Here is a 20,821-nt window from a genome sequence, read left to right on the forward strand (position 1 = left end):
GGTCATCTGTGGAAAGAAGGCAACAGCTTTTAGGATTATGTATTTTGGCTGCATAAGCTCATTTTATTTGTGACAAGTTAAAATTTTAGTTTTAAAAATCCTAAGATTCATTTTGTAAATCTATACTGTGCATGCATCTCAAACAGAATATACAGTTTCTTAACCTCCTCAGAGTCAAGCTCTTGTTTAGGATGCATTTTTATTCATTTGTTTTTTAAGTCACTCTTCATACGACTAAACTGTTTATTTTACGTTATAACCCAATAAAGTCATGAATTTGTAATAATAGCATCTTGAGAGGCAATTCTGAGTAAATTAAAAAGTGGTATAAACAAATTAAACCAGAGAAGAAGTATTGTGTAAATTGTACAGATACTATTATTTATTTATCTGAGCCACAAAAGAAACTTGTGTTTCCACAATTAAACATTCTGTCACTGTTGTCTGTACAGCTGCACTCATTAATCACATAAAAACAGAGACACTTCTTTTACACGTTCTTTTATCCCCCCCCCACCCACACAAAACAATGTACTTTTGCAAGATCCCGTAAAACCTTTTGCGAGATCCTGAGAAAGGCTTTTTCCCCTGCATTTATCGTACTTTCATCGATACCTGTGAAGCTGTCCAGAGTTCTGCAGCTGGTTGTTAATGAATTCTTTCTCATATCCGCTTCTTTCATTTTGTGGTTGGTGGTTAATCTGTTACGGATTAGAGCCATATTGATCTGCAGAGTTTTACACAAGGTGCTTTGGCAAAATATTGATTTTGATCTACTATGTTAGGGGCACCTAAACCAGGGTCAACATAACCTTTTGTGTCCTGTTTTTCTGCTGCATCTTTGTCACCTGTTTGAATATCTTTTCTCACTTGTTTGAAGAAAACATGCTTGAAGAAGATTTGCCTGTGTGCTCCACAGTCACATTTTATGACTAAGAAACTGAAGAATCTGAATCCAGATGAATAAAACAGTTGCTGGATAGTGACTGCAGTCATTCCATTGGCTAAAATTTGCACTCATCAACCCTGAGGGGAATGGTCAGCTGAAGGGGTGGGAATGTAGTGAAAGTAAACAAGTTGACTGTGTTATAAAAGCAGGTAGACATTTCCAGCTCCCTTACAGCACCTAGTGAACTACTGTGGGCACTTGTTGTTGTGAAACCATGCTGCTGAAGTGTGCCACTGTTTGCCTTGTGGCACTGGCCTTGCTTGGCTTCTGTGATGCTCAGGGTGTAAGCCGTACCTCACCGCCTTTTGTGCCTGGGGTGTGGCCTCCAGACCTCCAACAACAAAAACAAACATTTGAAAAACCACTCACATGGACATACCCTGAAGATCCTAAGCCCAAACCCAAGGCTGACGTGCCGTTCCAGCTGAGATATCCAGTTTCTGCTGCAACTGTTGCTGTTGACTGCAGGGAGGACATTGTTCATGTGGAAGTCAAAAAGGATTTCTTTGGAGTTGGCCAGCTGATAAATTCGGCTGACCTTACCCTGGGATCATGCACTGTTGTCGGAGAGGATACGGCAGCTCAAGTACTGATTTATCAAGCTCAGCTGCAGAATTGTGGGAGCACATTAAGAGTATGGAGAATAAATATTACATTATTGTGAAATTTAATTCAAGTGCTGGGAACAGGTTTATGTATAATTTGACTTGTTTTGTATATATATGTTTGCTAGATGACTGGAGATTCCTTCATCTACACCTTCACAATGAACTACAACCCCCAGCCTGTGGGTGGTTCTCCTGTGATTAGGACCAACAATGCAGCTGTAGTTGTGGAATGTCACTACCAAAGGTACGTAAACAGTTGGGAAGATTTGTTAAGATAAAGACATCAAAACAACAGAATTATATTGCTATTTAATGTGCTCTATAGTACGACCTAAATATTTTTAGTAATCTAGAATTTACCAAATGTAATCTGGATATTTCAATGATATATTATTCTTGCTTTAGTTTTTTGCATTCTTGTAAAACATGTCCTGTCACTTAGAAAGCACAATGTAAGCAGTCTCGCTCTTGAACCCCTCTGGGTGCCATTCTCTGCCGCTAAGATGGCACAAGAGTTTCTATACTTCACCCTGACACTCATGACTGGTGCGTTTAAGATCAGTTTCTCAGCGTATTTTATATCGTATGCGACCTTGATTCAAAATGCATACTTGTTTGAATTATAAAATTGTCATGTCTTGTTTCACAGATGACTGGAAAAATGAGAGGCCAAGCAACCAGTATTTCCTGGGTGACGAGATTAATTTTGAGGTCTCTGTCATGCAGTACCACCATGTGCAGCTCCGTGTTTATGTGGACAAATGTGTAGCTACCCTTTCAGCCGATGCATCTTCTAGCCCAAGATATGCATTCATAGAGCAAGGGTAAAGCAGTTTGATAAGATTATTGAAGTTGTTTTGTATATTAGGACCTGATTATCACAGACGCCTATGTTACTTTGGTTATTTCACATTGTTTTCTTGTGTGCAGGTGTATGATTGACGGTAGGCTTACTGGATCTGTCTCGAGGTTCCTGGATCGCACTGCAGAGAACAAGCTTCAGTTCCAGCTTGAATCCTTCAAATTCCTGAGTGCTAACAGTGGAAAAGTATGCAATTCCAAATTTGAGTTACTGAGTGCACTGTGTTATATTTTCAACAACATTACTAATGTAGAACTATTACATAGAATAATAACATAAATTCTCTCCTGTTCTTAAAGCTGTACATTACCTGCAACTTGAGAGCAACATCTGTTGCCCAAGCCATTGACAGTAACCACAGAGCTTGTTCCTACTTCCGTGGGTGAGTCTACCTTTGTACACATGTATCAATGATCATTAGACCAGAACTGATGTGGCGGTACTGCTTACATTTCCATTTCTCCCAAGGTGGAAGGAAGCTGGTGGATTTGATGGTGCTTGTGGCTCCTGTGAGTCTGGACAAACTAATACTGGAATCATAAGTGGCAGTACTGGAGGTGGATTTGATAATACAGGCATGGGAAATACAGGAACAGGGACTACAGGCACGGGAACTGGAAATACAGGAACAGGAACTGGAAATACAGGAACAGGAACTGGAAATACAGGAACGGGAACTGGAAATACTGGTGGTGGAACGCCGGGTTCTACAAACTTGGGTACTAAGGTCCCTTGGTTTAGGAGGACACGGGACGTGTCTCAGCAGGAAGGTATGTGTTTTAAAAAAATACAAGTATTGCAACATTTTAGTAGAGGGAAAGTTTCATTTCATTTGGTCCTACAAAAAGATTAGTAATTGTTTTATGCTTTCTATTTTATAAGTAAAAAAAAAACATAATGATGCATACTGCAACAATTCTTCTTTCTTTTCTCAGTTTTGGAATGGGAAGGAGAAGTCACCTTGGGTCCCATCTCCATTGAAGAGAAGAAGATAGCTTAAAACAATTTCCTGCTATAAACACGGCCATTAAAATGAACTTCATCCGTGGTTCATGCCTGAACATATGTTAATTTCATTCTTCTTATTCATAGGTCACAACAATATAATAAGACATTGAGGAATGAAAAGGTCCTTCACTGAAACGTAACTCCTTTTACATGCCCCCTCTCTGTAATTACAAATGTTTTATATGGAGCTTGTCTGTCCATGGATTGGAACTATTCACATGTAATGGAAATAAAAATGCAACTGTTTGAATTTATTGTGTAATTCATTCAGAACTTTCTTAAGCTGTGCATTGAATCTATTGTAAATTGAAACAAAAAATAAAATCTACTCATAAAGAAACATTGAATAGATATAATAACAAGTATAATGAGTTAAAAGAGCAATCAGGGGTTGAGCAAAAATTACTCAATAGCACATGTTAGACAATATAGTCATCTGTCTTCTTGTTGTAATTCTATCAATATGCATGCTTTTAGGGTAAAACAAACAAACAAAAAGGTAAAACAAATCAATATCAATATCATATCACTCAGAAATCATAAGTGGATGAAGGAAGAAGCCATTCACAATCAGCACAATCAGATGCCACCTCAGTCAATTATCAGAGTCAGCATCTACACCTCAAAGAGCGAAAAAAACGGAAATCCGGGCTCTAATCATGGCTTTTATTGTGCTTCCATGTAATTCCGGTTTTCATTCAGCAGTGAGCTTTTGCTGTCACCGTGTGGTATAAATGCTAAACTTCAGTTTAGCGAGAGCGATTTTCAGCACCACATGCAGTGAACAGCTACACGGGAGGTCTGATCATAGAGCAGTATAAGTAGCCAAACACTTCAAAGTGTGCCTATAGGTTTTATGGATGTTCTCTGTGTTCTATTAAACTCATTTTTATTTGGGTCACGATGGAAATCGGCAAGTTATGGACCGGAAATTAAAATTCATATAATTAGATTTCATGTGTTCACCCACACTGCAGAGGCCACCAAATGGGACACGTTACAGTATATAGGCCTTGTAGACCTTGCAATTAAAAAGCGTCCTCCAGTCCAGTCCATTCTAAGGCACGGTTACAAAACGAGGATTTAAAGTTGAAGTCCCTGCCTTTTCCCGGGGAATCCTCGGATCTCCCCAAGGCTGGTCCACACGGACGTTAGCGCGAAAAGCACGTTTGCTTTGCCTGCAAATTTTACTCACTATAATGTCATCTAAACAACTTTATGGCCGCTGTTTTATCTGTTTTGCTCCGTGTGACCCTCTAGGCTCTGACTACAACCACTCAGCACAGCCTGTTCATATGGTATCAGCACTGACGTTATACCGTCTCCGCTCCACACCCCCTCCTCCTCCGTCTCTGCCTGTCTCCGCACTGCTGGCCTGTATCTGTTGTGTGTCACGGGCAGCATCACAGCGGCAGACATTTGGAGAGAAAAACACGGACTGCGGATACAAATTGCCCGCTTCATGTTTTGCAAGGACATAACCGGGGAACACAGAGATTTCCGTGTTACTGCGCGCTGCCGCTGAAGCTCTTTTTTTTGTCTTATTTGCCTTGACACCCCTCCTTATACTGCCTGTGTGGATGGTTGACTGCAGATTTCATGGTGCTGAGCAGGCTTGTCTGATTGAAGGCTTGCGGCCAGGGGGGCATCTGTGGGGCCGCAGATAGAGAAACCTCTGTCCACTGTCCTGTCCCGTGCACTGTAATTGTGAATGGACTGCGCTCCCTCCGTGATTTTCTGCAGTCGCTCTGAGTCATTTGTAGAAGAAGATGGCGGACAGGGCTGAGATGTTTTCCCTATCCACCTTCCATTCTCTCTCTCCTCCTGGATGCAGGTAAGAGCTCGTATGTAAAGTGACAGTGAAGGGTCGATGGAGGATGCGCTGGGGTGATATGAAAAAGCGCCATGCATATCGGTCTGTGCTGCTTTGATGACTGCAGTAAAAACGCACATCCCCAGCCTAGGTTGTAATAGATACTGTGAATAACCTGCTCGGCCTTCTGCTGCCTCACTGCGCGCATGTAGGTGCTGCAGCTGAACATTGCTGGTTGTTTATGTTTTTGGGAGAGACGACTTGGTGAAGAGGGAAAAAAAGACTCGCGTTTTAGTAATTTCTGAAAATTGCAAAGAATGGCAAATTGTAAAACATATTGCATATGACTGATCTCTAGCTGTGGCGACAGTCACCCGCTTTGCGCATTCTCTGTGTGAGGCCCACGCCCTGTTGAGTCCAACCCAGGCAAGGGCACGTTGCTGAACAATGATTTACGGAAGTCCTACTGATATTGATGTTGTGTCAAACGCCTCTAATGTGACCTCTGCGACAATCAGCATGACAAATCACCCCCGGTTTCTTCTTGTAGAAGCATATTTGTGGGTGGGTTACTCTTGCAGAGGCAACTTATTTCACACGTAGCGTTAAATCAGTGCTCTCTACAAGGGTGTTGTTGTTGTTTAAAATATACAGTTTGGCTTGTTGTAGTGTAATTGGCCTGGTAAGATGAGAAACACTGAGACATCTTGTAGTAAATTTAATGAACTGTGTGAAGAGAGTGCAGTAAACCTACTTTTGATCCTGGATGTGTATTGGTAACAGTGTAACATAACAAATAATATTAATGCGTTATAACAATGTGATCAGCATAAACAGACTTGCAAGACATCACTAACAAAGACCAGAGTTAAAGTAGCACCATAACTTACAAGTATTAAACAAGTAAACCAACCTGGTATCTTTTCTAAGCTTTAGACAAGAAATGCAAAAAATAAAAAATAAAAATAATACAGTTCTGGATTTAAAAAAATCAAGCTTCTTATTAATTGTAGACATTCTTAAATCATAAAATATACAATAAAGAAAAATATTCATTTTGATTTTCTCCTAATTTACATAATTTGTACAGCCTGTCATGGTCCTGGATGTATTTTTAGTGCTATATTCAAGGAAGTTTGCAGGAATGAAGGTGTCCTGTTCACAGTCCTTTGACTTCTTGATAAGTTGGCAATAACGTGGGCTTCAGCGTTGTATTTTTTCTCAGTGTGGATATATATTTGCAATTTCATCTATAGCCAAAGGGCACAGCTCTAATCTGTATAGTCAACCATTTTACATCTTTAAGTTCCTGCAGCATAATTTAACACAATACTTCGGATTTGTTGATAATAGACCCCACTGGCTCTTACAGCTGATTATTTGTATTCTAACCTCATAGTTCATAAATTCATCAACAGTAAATCCTATATATTGATGTATGTACAATTCCAAAGGCCAAAGTTCTTACACTACTTGCAGTATCTTTTTCCTGGAATGATTAATAATAATAATCTGTCTCTATTTCAACTTTTCATATGATTTTCATATGTTATGACATATAACCTTCAGGGGCTGCTGTAAGGCTTTACTCTGTGTCACCAAACATGGCAGGAATAATAAAGAAAACACTGATATTTCTAACTGTGTTGCACCACTACAACATACAGCTACTATAAATTACTAGCACAGAGTAGCAGAGAGAAACTGGATAAACTACTACACTAAAAGTCTGTATCTGGCGTATTTATCAGGATAGCATAAGCCCTGTGCTCTAATTTGTATGAAATAAACACATTTCATTTCAACATGCCTGCTTCTGCCTCCAACATGGCTCATATCCTATAGAGGCAATCACATTAGCAAACCAGTCCTGGTAGATTTTTTATCCACAGCATGTACTCATGTGGGATTTCGACTGCATTGCTGGATCATGTCAGATCAATATGACCAGATCGTTTGCATGACTACCGGTGACCTTAGTCAGCTCACTCAGCCAAGCTCTGGCCATGGTATTAATGTTTTAAATTCACGGCACTACAGCCAAATCTAACGAATCTTAATTATATTAGAGGAATCATGTGAGGAGTAGTTTATTGCATTACTCCTTTGTGGAGGCTAATCGGTTTGTTTCTGTTGTTTTCAGGTAGTTTTTTTTTATACATTTGAGAGGGAACAAGTGGTTTGTGTTTATTTTTGGTTGGCTCTTCACTTTTTGATTATGAAATATCAGTAAGAAGGGATGTAGAAAGAGAGTCTTTCTGTAAATGTCTGATTGTGTCACAGCTTTTGTGTGTGTATGTGTGTGTGTGTTGTCTCTTTCTCTGTGCATCTGTGTGTGACTGATTCATGAGTGAAGCCACCAGTTGTGTGATGGTGTGGTCTGGTAATCTGCCTTACATAACCCTAACACTGTTTCCAGTAGGCAACAAAATCCACGAGAGGCAGCACCTCTCTCCCCGGAGCACCAGAAAATTATTATTGGTTATAAGTTCCCCTTTGCGGATGGATAACATCCTCAGCTGGAAATCTAAACTTTAAAAGAAGCATATGAATATGGTTCAGTGAGCAATTGATGAGAGATTTTAATTCATTTCTGTTAATAAGAGAAAACATGGTAGCACTTTCTTCCAGCGTAGAGGCACAGAGAGCTTTATACCTTATATAGGGGTAGAACTTAATGGTGATTAAATTTATCCAAAGCATCATCTTACAGCAATGTACATATAAGCTGTTCCACTGAGCTGTGCTTTGTTTCTTCATCATAAATATTCCCTGCAGAGGATGAAGGCTGTGTTGGATTATTATAATGCAAAGCCTTGTCCAATGCCAGGAACCCACACCTTGGAGTTCATTGATTACATTTTGCCCAAGGGTTTGGTCGGTCGTTCTTAGATTTGCTGAGGCAGCAGTCTTACTGTGCGCAGTCATTTGTTTGTTTTTATTTCATGAGCATGAACTGCTCTGTTTTCAGTTCTGCTACCTTTTTAAGGATGCCATGTTTAGGCTCCAAATTAATTAAAGGTCCTGTTGACTGATTATCTTTTTTGACATTATTCACATAATACACGAGTAAATCTACACAAAAGCCTTGATTATTTGAATGCCACAATTATTCTTATTTTTGTTCTTATTTCATCCCTATACATAACACATTTGCGAATCACAAGTTTTGGCAAACTGAATACATTTATTTGTCTCTAAACAAAAACTAAAACAACTGTTATTTTTTCATTGCTAATTTTGGAAACAAAGATACAAACAGTGTATTTTTCATGGCCTAGAGGTTAACCAGTAATAGAAATAGTGATTTGCTTCAACCTCTAGTTTAATATATAGAAGTTTTATGAACATTTCGCAAACATGACTATTTTATGAAGTATGCAACCCCACCCCTCCACCCCCATGAATCCCATGTTTTCCTGTTAATGTTCTACTTTTGCCTTCCAACTCTTTGAAGGCATTTGGAGAAAAACAGAGGGGGAGGGGGTAATGGTGGGTATGGTTACCATGGCGTAAGAGGCTTAAATCAAATACAAATGCATTTTAGCTTAAGCGTTCCATCCTCACTCTTTTTGTAGATTTTAGTTTCAGTCTCTCTCCCACTGTCTTCCATTTTCTGTCCAACTATCACTTGCCATGCCTTCACCTGTCAGTCTTTGCAGCTTGCTATTTTTTTTCATTTAACAGCAACAAAATAATGAGTCATATTTACACATTTTCCTCGCATCTAATGACTTCATTAATCCAAATCCAGACCAATGAGATCATGTGCTCACAGCAAACTGATGTATCATCAGAGCCTTTGACTCAAACATGGCATGATCTTTGCATTTGGAGCTGAGGAAGACATCATGGAGTCCTTCGTTAGGATAAATGTGTGACTCGTGCGCGTGTGTGCGTGCAAGTTTGCGTATTTTTGTGTGTGTGTGTGTGTGTGTGTGAGGGGGGAGGGGGTTGCATGCATGTGTCTGTCTCTCTGATGGTGGCTGAAAAACCTGGAAAATTATCTTGCTAATGAGTCACTACCAACTACAGCATGTCCTTGGCTTTTAAAGATGATGTCACTGTGAAGCAGGTGCTCATGGTTAAAAGGCAGCTTAATCACACCACCACTTCAACCCCCACCCCCACCCCCACCCCCACTACCATTGCCACCACACCCACATCTGTATCTATTCTAATATTGTTATCAGAGTGTCATCAGATTTCCTCTCAAGCTTCTATTTTTGCCCAATTTCATTCTCGGATTGTGAGCGTATACTGATCTATATTTGCATATTTCCTGGCATGTAGCCTACTAAATATTCATTCAGTGTGATTAGGGTTATTTAAAAATAACTAAATACCATCTGATAGTAAAGGGTAAGTGAATTGTCAAAACACTACAAGCCCCTTTCATCCATTAATGAACACATTCATGCAGCAGATATATTGATGGGCGTATCAGGAAGACTTTGGGGTTCAGTGTTTTGGCCAAGGAGACACGGCCACCCCGTAATCTAAATTGGGATCACCCCCAACATTTACATTCATAATACATTTTCAGAAAAGCTTTATTGCATGTTTGAAAGAGTGTGGAGACTAATTCTAAAATAAATTACAGAAGTATTAAAAGTCGAAGTCAGTCTGATAACCATGCAATCTTTCATTTTTCACAAGAAAAAGGACGCTTTGAATGTGTGGATGTGGAGACAGTAAATACAAAGATGACAGTTTGCAGCTTTGAGAAATTCCGTTCTGGACATGATGGTGTCAGAGATGATGGAAATTAACTGTTAGAACAAATGTGGGCTGGAGCAATTAACTGAACTGAAGCTAAATCTCACGACACAGAGACGAGATGGGAGGAAAACCTTTATGTGGCAGTCAATCTGGGTGTGCCATTGCAGCAGCATGACCAGCGTCGGCAATGGTAATTTTCTGCTGACTTGAGTTTTGGGAGGTAGGATTCTCATCTTGCTCTGAATGTCACAATGTTGAATATCTGGAGATGGATCAGATATTGGAGACTGGTACTGTGTATAGATGATTTTTGCTATGTAGCTCTGAAGCCTCAGCTTGAAGTCCTAACTATTAAGACAATAACCGACACCAAGCGTCAGATAAATAGTAATCGATAAACCACGTAATGTGACAGACACTGCCCGCTCGCTAAGACACTGTCAGCAGTAGTGTCAGCACTGCAGTGGTGTGGCTCAGCTTACAATCTCATATGTATCCTCAAAATATAATGCTATTTAATACAAAATGCTTTAGAAAAAGACAAAAGTGTGTCTGCGTTTGGTCTTTTCTTCATTTGTGTGGAGGAGACATGAGGCCACATTTTACTGTGCAAACTGATAAGCACACCAAGAAAATGGCACCGGGTAACATAGTGGATTAGGTAGCAGCAGAGGAGACAAGGAATAAGAGACTGTGAAATCTATTACAGAGATGTGTCCTGAGACAATGGAAGAAAATGAACATTTGTGGTGCTTGGCATTAAAATGTTTTTAAAATCTGTATTTATATGTTCTTGTTAAAGCAAAGCAAAGATTTTAATTTCTCTTCGCCTTTTTCTCCCTTTGTGTTCACAGTTTCTTCTTTGATACAGCATTTTCATCTTACTCCTTGTCTGCCTTAGCATCTTATATCATTGAGTCATCTGTCGTGTCCATCAGTTTCACTAAAATGTCACCTAAAAATCAAACATGGGACTTTCTGCTTGTGTGCTGGTGGTGACTTACTTGGATACAGCTTCACAGATGCTGTGGTTTTTTCCCCGTTGTGAATTCCACACCCACAAACACCTACGCTTGCAAACACAGGTTCCCTGGAGAGCTCATTAATGAACTCCTTTCTGACGTTTGGTTACTTATAGTACTTATTGTACATATAGTACTTATATTTCTATTTTTGTTTAACCTTTATTTATACAGGTAATCCCACTGAGACTCAGTGTCTCTCTAACCCTAACCCTACCTGTTTCAGACAAGTAGAATTAATAGATTTTGTAATAGAATTACAAAATCGAAAGAATAAAATAGCAAAAATTGTCTAATGTTGAAACAATAGACACTTTTATTTGATGAGGACAGATGCTGACAGTCATGTCACAACAACAGATCAGTCTCACTGATACTGTGATGAAAATATAATATAAAAGTATAATTTTGTGCAAAATGAGCTTTTGCCTCACAAGTTCAGTCCAGTTGTTACATTTCAGTTTCACAAATTTTAGCTTAAATAGATATAGATACCTGCAAATAGATATACTGTGCAGCATGACAAGTGGCAACACTGCTGATTTATTAATTGCTCTTTTACGTTTTGTGGAAGACGAGTGTGTTCCCTAGCCTACAGATAAATGCCCACCCCCAATCAAAATCTCATCCTTGCGCAAAATCTAAGTCTGACTTGTATAGCAACATTTTCTCTGACAATTTTATCAAACAATAGTCCAATATGCTTGCTTGCAATAGTTCTAGAGAAAATGTAAGATGTAAACAAGGTTTTTGGCTGTTTTTGAGCAGATACAAAGTTAACATCAGATTTATGTTCAGCTCAGATCTCACTATTGACATTTAGACAACTATAGCAAAACCAACTTGGCTGTTGGTCCAGCCATACTAGATTGAATATTACTCTCTGAGGAGCACGTCTCTGAAGGTCCGCAGGGGCTGGCGATTAGGGCTGGTGAGTGGGGGTCATACTGTCAGAGCAGTACTGGCATCCATTTTGGTTCTGCTGGAGGTACAGACAGGAGATTCGATTGCTCATATAATTATGCACTAAAAAGTTAAAAATAAACAAAAACATGGGACATTCTTACAGGCATGGGTGTGCATGCTTTCATTTGCTTTTCATTTACTTGAATTACGTAAGCAGGAGGAGGCAGCACTAATAAAAAAGCTCAGAGTTGGCAAATTGTTGCACTCTGAAGAGAGAGTGTTTGTCTGTTCAAATTTCCTACCTATCCATACTAATTTTATTGGGCTCCATGACACTGCATGGTGTAATTCAGAAGCTGGTTTGGGGCAGTCAGCATGGAGGTTTCTAAAATGGCCTGGCAGCCCTGTGAGCACCAGCCAGTGTTTATCAGGAATCTGCATGCAGAAAGATGGTTTTTGTGTCATATTTGGATTCGTCACTAATTTATTTTAAAGAAAAAAAAAGTCTGAACAAAATGTTGAAAAGCACAGACCCTTGGACACCAATCTGCCAGTAGGTCTCAGAGGTGGCAGGAGTCCAGCAGATGATGTTGACTACTGGTACAAGCTACTGTCTATTCTCTGAAAGAGAGCACACTACCCAGCCGTTCTCGTCTGAACCACAAATCAAACCACTGCTTAGCTGCTATCTGTCTATATAACAAAATTAGTTCAGTGCCGCTGAAGTGCAACAGCAATGTAAAGTAATGTAGCTGAGGCAGGACACAAATGTTTATGTTATCAAAGTTGTACCTAGACAAGAAGAAACAAAAAATTTTGCTACTTAGCAGGTTTTGAGTATTCATGTTGTTCATGAGAGGGGTCCGTCTTCCAGCTGAGATGGAAAGATTAAGATAGTCCGAGAATGCGGTCAAAAAATTCTCATTAGATTCATGTCTGCTCAAACAAGATCAGATCGCCTGGTTAGTGATCACAATACCACCAACCTACAAAATTCAAAATTCCACACTACAATGAACAAATTATAGAACAGACTCACACATGTGTTTATACTGTTACAATATAATATTGTGGTGTGGGTTTGACTCACATTAACAGTGTCACATCTGAAGACTCCACCGAGGCTTCGGGTTTCATAGGGTAGGTAGAAATACAGACATTTTGCAGTGGAGGTTGAGGACTGCTGGGGATCAAATTTTCTACACGTGTCAGTAATTGACATACATCTGGAATACATCTGGAGTTTATGTCTCTATGCATTGGAGAGGTTTTTGGGTTTCACTTGATTTTTAGAAGGTGAATTTTAATCAACTCCAACACCGATGCTTTGCAAAGAACATAAATGCCTGGAATTACACTGAAAATCTAAATCCCACGTATGGACCATATGTAATCTCTTGGAAACCAGATGACCAACTACCACCTTTGCTCTCGTAGGCTATATCAGCTTTAAGTCTCCCATAGGAAATTTTTACAACTAAATGTGTTCCGACAAAGTGACTGATGAAGGATGTGGTAGAGTAAAGCGCATACTCACTGCAAGCCTGAGTGTTACAGCAGACAGAGTCCACCCACAGGTTGGCAGAGCTGGTGTCAAACAGCACCTCAAAGGACTTTGGGGGGTGTGCCAATGTTGATGTCTCCATAGTAGGTAGTCTAGGCAACATAATGATTGATGGTAGAACAAAATATAGCAAGTTAGCTATTTACTGCTCGCAACAAAAAGTTGTGTATAGCGCATAAGAATTGATTTCCTTACATCAGCGTAGTTATTGATGCACATATCAACAGAAGCAAACTGATTTGATGTTTCAGAGCTCAATCTTGGTAAGGCAGCTCAACCCCCCCCCCCTCAAGGCTTGACAGTTACCGCTTATCGAGAGGAGCCCTAAGTTATGAAGATAGAAAAAAAAAAGCAACATGGCTTCTGCCTTCTATCACTGGCGTTGAAGCTCTTTGAGTTATAGCTATGGGTTATTTTTTTCAGATAAAATGATAGCAGTTTTCTTACTTTACAGTTCCCTCGGCAAGCACCACCCACACCAGAACAGCAACAAGGCACTTGTGATCCCTCCTTTGTACGCAACGTTTCTTAATGGCTACAACTCAGTTTGGAGCTGTACTGGTGTATTACCACACCAGTGTAACTGTCAAAAATTAAGCCATGTCAGTTCAGATAGGGTCACCTCTTTAAAACAAACTTTATGCATAACTTCAGCATGTAATAGGTCTTCAGTACACACCACTTTTTGTGATAACATTTTAGAAACAAAGTCAAAAGCTTTATTATGAAGCTCATTATAAATTCGTTTGGGATATTTCACTGGACACATGGAATTTCTGCACTTCCAGCAAAATGCTTTCTCTAATTGTTTTCAGATTATGCTTTTGCTTGTTCAGCATCATCTCAAGTGAAAAAAATAAGCACTCGCTCATGTCGAGTCTCTAGCAAACAAAAAGACAGAAAGAAACCTATGATTATTAATTTATTTCAAGTATTTTGCTAATAGGAGCGCTCCGTACTGTTGGGACTCTTCAAGGACCACTTTAGCACCATTTTATCTGATTAAATTTACATATCAGCACCATGGTTACACTAGTTTTTGTGCAGCTGTAGTTTTCCAATAATGAAAAAGAAATATATTATGTCTGAACTTCTGTATCAACAGTACTTTAAACAGCTTTATCAAAAGCTTTTGTCATTCACCTTATTATAATTATGATGGTAATATTTGTCTACCATAATATAGTGGTATAAAATAATATAGTTTATAAAAAAAATATGTTAAGAAAACTCATTTAGGATTATAGTATTTCACTACAAACGTATTTTTCTAACATTTAGCCCATCATTCAAATTCCTCTTCTGTTAAGAACCCCAATAACCCTTTTAAGTCATTACACATTCAAGCTGACAAGCAGTAAGGGGAAACTCTGATTACATTAACTTTTTCATGACCCCCTTTTGTATTACTGTGCATCAGCCTGTCCTCTTTCAGAACCACAGACCCAATGACATTGTGTACTTTGGACCCCTATATGATTATATGATGTAAGCTCGCATTCATACGTAATATGTACAGCGTCCTTATCTTTGCAGGAAAGCTGCAATGCAGCATTTCCTTCAACACACTGCAAGCCAGCTGCTGTAGAACTGGAAACCTGCTGTAACTAATGGAGTAAAGACAGCATAGGGTCTGCTCAAGAAAACTTGGAAAGCCATGGCTCATTACAGAGATACACTTCCCTGCTGTAAATGAAAGTTTAGAAATCTTGGCGTAAGAAATAGCAGCGAGTAACGCTTCTGAGTCTTTCTGAGGCATTCAAAGCTCACATTTTTTACAATCATACCCAGCTAAGTGAATTTAAAATATTGACACTGAATTTGAGTGTTTTAGGTGTTGCCACTGTCATTCACTCGATTCAGTGAATGTGCCAGACCTTGTTAGTGTGAGATATTATATAATTGGAGATGATAGCAGGTGTTTGTGTGGTTGCTTTTGTTCAGCATATGAGCTAGAGATGCAGACAGAGCCTGACAGCCTATGAGTTAGAGCAGGTTTCCCCTTGATCAGTGTGTGAGCATGAATCAAAAAGAAATTCCCTTTTGGACTGTTCACTGATGGAAAAGACATATTGCAGGTATCAGTATTCTTTCTCAGAACTTGCAGTGAATATACCCTCTCTTGTGTATTCCCAGGCCAGCCCACGACATCAGCCTGGAGGAGTTTGATGATGAAGATCTCTCTGAAATCACAGATGACTGTGGGATTGGACTCAACTATGATTCTGACCCATATGAGAAGGTGAGATTCTTTTGTTTTCTTTTTTTTTAACAGTGTGTTCTATTTTCTCCGAAGACATTTAAGGATATGTTTCATTTGCTGTGCTTCGTGACACAGAAATAGTTCTTCAGATTGCCACATGTGGCTGGAATAAACATGTTTACAATCTGTTAAAAAAGACATTTTTGGTCATCAGTGTTAGTGGTGTTGATGCCTTTTGGAGCATTTTTCCATTTGTTTGTATTATCTGCTGAATAAAATGTTTGTAGTGTCATAAAGGACATCAAACAGGTATTTTACTATTCACTTGGAAATAATTAACCGTTATTTCCACGTGTGTCAATGACTGGTTCACAGTCAATGAATCATGCTAACAAAACAGCATTAGCTGATAACTTCACCCTATTCTCTAAATATGGTCATGTTAGTTACAAAGGCAATAAACAGTGAGCGATATCACTGCTGATATATCCACTTTTGCATATACAAGTTAAGCAGAGCAATCTTTTCACTGTTTTCAAATGGCCATTTTAGGACATTCAAGGAAAGTTATGTGCATGTACATATGTGCTAGATCTGCAAAATAATTAATGTAATGAAATATTACATGAAAGAGACTGTTTATCCTAGTTGATTAATGCTAACATGAAGCTGAGAGCAGCAGAAAAATGACATGACAAAAATATAATTTTATGAGAATCAAGGGTGGAAACTGACCTGGTTTGTATAGTGATTAAATGTTGAGAACAGCTTATTTGGATCTGTTATTTAAGCATCTCTGTACCTTCAGAATTTTATCTAAAGGAAGCCTTCCTCACCAGAATTGCAGTCATTACAGTAATGCCCATATGCCTTAGATGGCTATAATACACAAGGAAGAAAATGATAGCTACAACAGCTTTGTTTCACTAGAAGGGTGAGTCACTCTCTACATTCTGCACTTTATCGTCAAACAAATCGCATACATACTGGTTCTGAACTACTTTCATCATATAATAGAAATTCAAAGCAGGGGTTCCCATAAGGATCACATTCAAGCGACTGTGCTGAAATATAAGCAAGTAATTGAGTCATTAGGTGTATCATCCGACATGTCAGAACGGCTTAGGCTTTAATTACACCATTTCTAAGAACTAATCTTATACCACCAGCCTCTATATTTTCCTCTGTCCATCCTGTGGGATATAAATGTTTTATGCTGGTGGCGTTGAGCCATGGCTGCAGCAGAGGGTGGGTGACCCAGTGCAGTTTGCTGCTATGCAGAGACAACCTCCTTTCCTCTGTCTTTTCCTCCCTCCCAAGTGTCTTTCCCTCCCTCCCTCCCTACGCAGTGTTGCTTAGAGACGGAGCTCACATTCTCTCCTCATTCTCTGCCCCTTTTCCCCTTAAAGGCTCCCTCGCTTTATTTTCTTTCTTCCCTGCCGAGGTGCCTGGGAATGAGGATTTAGCGCCGGGATGGTTGGTTTTGAGGGTTAAGCTCCTGGCATAAATCTGTGCTAGATTTTGCTCTTTCCACTTTAATCCACCAACAAAACATATTATGTGAAGAGTTGGCAAAGCTGTTCTGTAAGAGAGGTGTCTTTGCATATCATCTAAGAAGACCTCCAGAGAAGGAGACTTCAGAGAGTGGATTTTACTCAAAGATGTCATAGATACACACACGCACGCACACATGCACACACAAAGGTTTATTTAGTTGGTGCCACTCGCCTCCAGGTCTTTACCTGGCAGTCTTTACTGTAAGGTAAAGACCCTACAGTATTCGGAAGAAAACCTCAACAGCCAAGCAATCCCATATGAAAAAGCACTTTGCAACAATGGAAAAAAAACCCTCAATTTTAACTGGAGGAAATCTCTATCAGAATTCTTTAACAGGGAGCCAATGAAGATAAGCCAGTATGGAAGAAATATGATGTTGCTTTCTTGTCCCTGCTGCTGCTCTCACTGCAGCATTTTAAATTAACTGGAAGCTCTTTAGGGAACCTTTAGGACAACCTAATAATGATCAATTTAGTAGTCCAGCATAGAAGGAATGAGTGCATTAACTAGTTTTTAATTTCAATTTTAGAAATGTTGGAAATTTTAAAGAGAAAGCAGTGCTACATAATATTTTATATGGGCACTGAAGGACATATCCTGGTTAAAAATGACTCCCAAGTTCCTCTCAATGTTACTCTAGGCCAAGGTAATGCCATCCAAAGTATCTGGTTAGACACCATGCTTCTAAGATTTTTAGGGCCGAATATAATAAGTTCAGTTTTATTTAAATTTAGGAAAAGAAAATTACAGGACATCCAGGCCTTTATTTCTTCCCTATAGTTTAATTTAGGTCATCTGTCTCTCATTGTTAAATATAACTGGGTAACATCTGTATGCAGTATTTTCTGGTAATATTAGATAATAAAGCAAGCATAATGAAAAAGGTATTGATCCCAGTACAGAACCCTGTGGAACCCCATGGCTAACTTTCATGAGTGAAGAAAACTCCCCATTTTCATGAACAAATTGGAATTGTTACGGGTTCGAAATTGAGGATGAGAGTAAAACAATGATGGTCCAGAAGAGGTCAATCAAACAATTGATTTTAATGAATGCACGCAGCGTGGAGAGGTGCAAACTGCAAAACAGTTGTACATCTCTGCCCAAAATACACTCTAGATTGCTTTTATAACATCAGGGTATTGTAACGCCCCTTCTTGCGCTTACAAACACATAATTTGCATGTACAGAACATTCATGTATTTTAAGAATTAAATGCAACATAGAGGTTCCTCCTTGTGGCATACTCTTCCGAATATGGTGATGACCTAAGGCCTTTGAGGTCACCATGGGCTGGACATCCTTACGTCACCTGTAACTAAGCAAACTCAAATACCACAAGAAGCTGAATACATTCAGGCCTTTGCTCAGCTACTATTTTACTGTAACAATATACTCAGCATATGAGTTATGATATATATATATTTAACTCAATCATTTTAAAGTAGTTATAACTGCACCTGTAATAAACATGTTAATATTTGATTATGATAACCCCTATAATATAAATTATAACATAATGCCAGCAGCTTCAATAAACACTTTGATGAAATGATAATTAATGCAATGACAAAGATGATGGTTATATAAAATAATCCCTGTAATTCCACAATTCCCTCTCTTGACGTCTTCCAAAGACGTCACTACACTATTCCCAGGTCCACTACCTTCGCTCTGACCCTCTCTAGCCGCCCCCTGACTCAGCAAATCCGACAACAACCTCATGTCCTCTAGGTGGTCCAGCAATAAAACACCAGCTCCCACTTGAAAACACTTCATGCTTAAGTGGTCTCTGCTCCTTTTCTGGGTCCCTCTCTAGTGGAAATCTTCTCCTGTAAGGGATAGAAAACAAACAACCTTTGTCTGCTATACCTTACTAACTTACTGTGTTCATCTCAGGTTCCTGTCATTATTCAAAGTTAGTTCACAATATCATATCAGGCAAAATCACAAAACCTACTGCCACGTCTGCTTTGTTAAGCTCTTCAGTTAGACTCTGTACCGATTTGCCAATCTGTGTGTACATGCCTCTACACTTTTAATGTCTAAATGCACATCTGGATGTATGTGCACTTGTATGTCTATCTGCATCTATGAGACAGTGGTTTTTCAGAAAAAAAAGTGTTAAAGTGAAGAATGTTTCCTGACTATTAACTCCTGATATTGGCGGGACTTTCAGGGTTGGCCAACCTCTTAGGTTTGGCCTTTTACACTTTTACTAAAGAAATTTTAACAGAGCCCAAAGAGATCTTTATTTTGCTCCTGTGCTTGACAGGTTAAGCGAAGTTGTTTTTTGTTTTGTTTTGAAATTTTTCCTTTCTGTGTGTGTGTGTGTACATAAGTAAGAATATAATAATCAACATAAGATCCCTGGTTTGCAAATGATTTTCTGCCCCCGCTGCAGGGCAACACCATGTGGTGGTGAGTCTATGTTGGCTAGTTTAATACAAATATGTAACAGTTGCTTGATTGCATGGCCCACTCAGAGTTGCACAGTTTTAATGTATGTGGAGAGTGTTTTCACAGTTTAAACATAGGTTACTCACATTTCTAGCCTGATTGTTTCCCAATAAAAGTGAAATCAAACATTACATTTGATTTTACTTATGTATTATCCTGTTCTGGGCTCTATCCATTATATTAACTTTATTTAATCTCAATACTCTTTATGTGTGTGAGCAACGCGTTTAGTCTTATTAAACACAACCCAAGTAAAATGCACACCATCCCCATGTCAGCCTAAATCTCCGCTAAAAGCACACTTCAAAGTTTTCTATCTGGATTTACGCCTCTTTTGGCCTCAAGCATATACATAACATGCAAAGGTTACTGTTAATGCCCGTTAGACAAGTTTCCATTATCTACAACATTTTGTTTCACCCGGCTCACCCTTACACATTTCCTGTTCACTTATTGCATATTTATCTTTAACACCATTTACCTCAGTAGTTGCTAAGCAGAAACAAAGCAACCTGTGGTCCACCATTACCCTGTAAAATAAACCCCTGTCATGTTTGTGTCTGTAAGCATGTTTTGCATTCATTCATTACACTCCCCGCCATTCCTGCAAGTTAGGAGCTGTAAAGTTGAAAGCTGCATCAAGTCCAGGCCTTTGGCCTGGCCTATATTTAAATCATGTGTGTTTGTAAGCGTGCATGCAATTCACCTGCTATGTTCTCATCTTCCCTCAACATGTATCACCTGGACACTCTCACCAGTGAAGCTTAAAACCTGTTTGGACGGAACATCAACTCTAAACAAGCACAGTTATGCATTGTGTATAAAATTAACTCAACCTCATGCTAACCTACATAAGTACCTGTCTTAAGAGAGACCTCTGCACAGCTCAGACGCCAGTTGCAAGAGCTCTCTAACATTAGAATCATCAACTGTGACTTATATAGTGTTATTTCGGTACTTTATACTTCACACATTTTTGAACGTTGTTTATATGGGGAGTTCCTCTTTTGTGTCTATATTTATTAATATGCCTTGTGCACTAAAGCTTCCTGTTTTTCAGTCTGGCTGAGCACTTGTTTGTGAGTATAAACTGGCCTCTACAAGCCTTCATTAGCAGATACACATTACAAATGCTTCATATATGCAG

General features: G+C 39.1%; 2 protein-coding genes across 3 annotated transcripts in view; both read left to right on the plus strand.

The window, feature by feature from the left end:
* The first annotated feature begins 1,106 nt into the window (after window positions 1-1,106).
* Window positions 1,107-3,677, plus strand: LOC116318284 (zona pellucida sperm-binding protein 3-like). The gene is made up of 8 exons (XM_031737243.2): window positions 1,107-1,583; window positions 1,683-1,801; window positions 2,000-2,103; window positions 2,207-2,381; window positions 2,488-2,605; window positions 2,719-2,801; window positions 2,888-3,189; window positions 3,355-3,677. Exons 1-8 carry the CDS (start codon window positions 1,164-1,166, stop codon window positions 3,417-3,419), a joined length of 1,386 nt encoding a protein of 461 aa, XP_031593103.1. The 5' UTR covers window positions 1,107-1,163; the 3' UTR covers window positions 3,420-3,677.
* A 1,106-nt stretch (window positions 3,678-4,783) lies between these two features.
* mapk8ip2 (mitogen-activated protein kinase 8 interacting protein 2) overlaps window positions 4,784-20,821 on the plus strand; it is a 34,637-nt gene continuing 18,599 nt past the window's right edge. For both annotated transcript variants that reach the window (XM_031737206.2, XM_039614134.1), the window contains exons 1-2: window positions 4,784-5,261; window positions 15,591-15,696. In XM_031737206.2, coding sequence (XP_031593066.1) covers window positions 5,197-5,261; window positions 15,591-15,696 — 171 coding nt within the window. In that variant the 5' untranslated portion in view covers window positions 4,784-5,196. The remainder of the gene's footprint in view (window positions 5,262-15,590; window positions 15,697-20,821) is intronic.

This window comes from Oreochromis aureus, linkage group 7, assembly GCF_013358895.1.
Source record: "Oreochromis aureus strain Israel breed Guangdong linkage group 7, ZZ_aureus, whole genome shotgun sequence".
Classification (NCBI taxonomy): domain Eukaryota; kingdom Metazoa; phylum Chordata; class Actinopteri; order Cichliformes; family Cichlidae; genus Oreochromis; species Oreochromis aureus.

What these genes read in the sequence shown, in the direction of transcription:
- LOC116318284 (XM_031737243.2), top strand. Translation starts at nt 1,164, where the DNA reads ATGCTGCTGAAGTGTGCCACTGTTTGCCTTGTGGCACTGGCCTTGCTT. An exon ending in ATTGTGGGAGCACATTAAGA is followed by an intron (nt 1,584 to 1,682) that starts GTATGGAGAATA and finishes TATGTTTGCTAG; the next exon opens with ATGACTGGAGATTCCTTCAT. An exon ending in TATGCATTCATAGAGCAAGG is followed by an intron (nt 2,382 to 2,487) that starts GTAAAGCAGTTT and finishes TCTTGTGTGCAG; the next exon opens with GTGTATGATTGACGGTAGGC.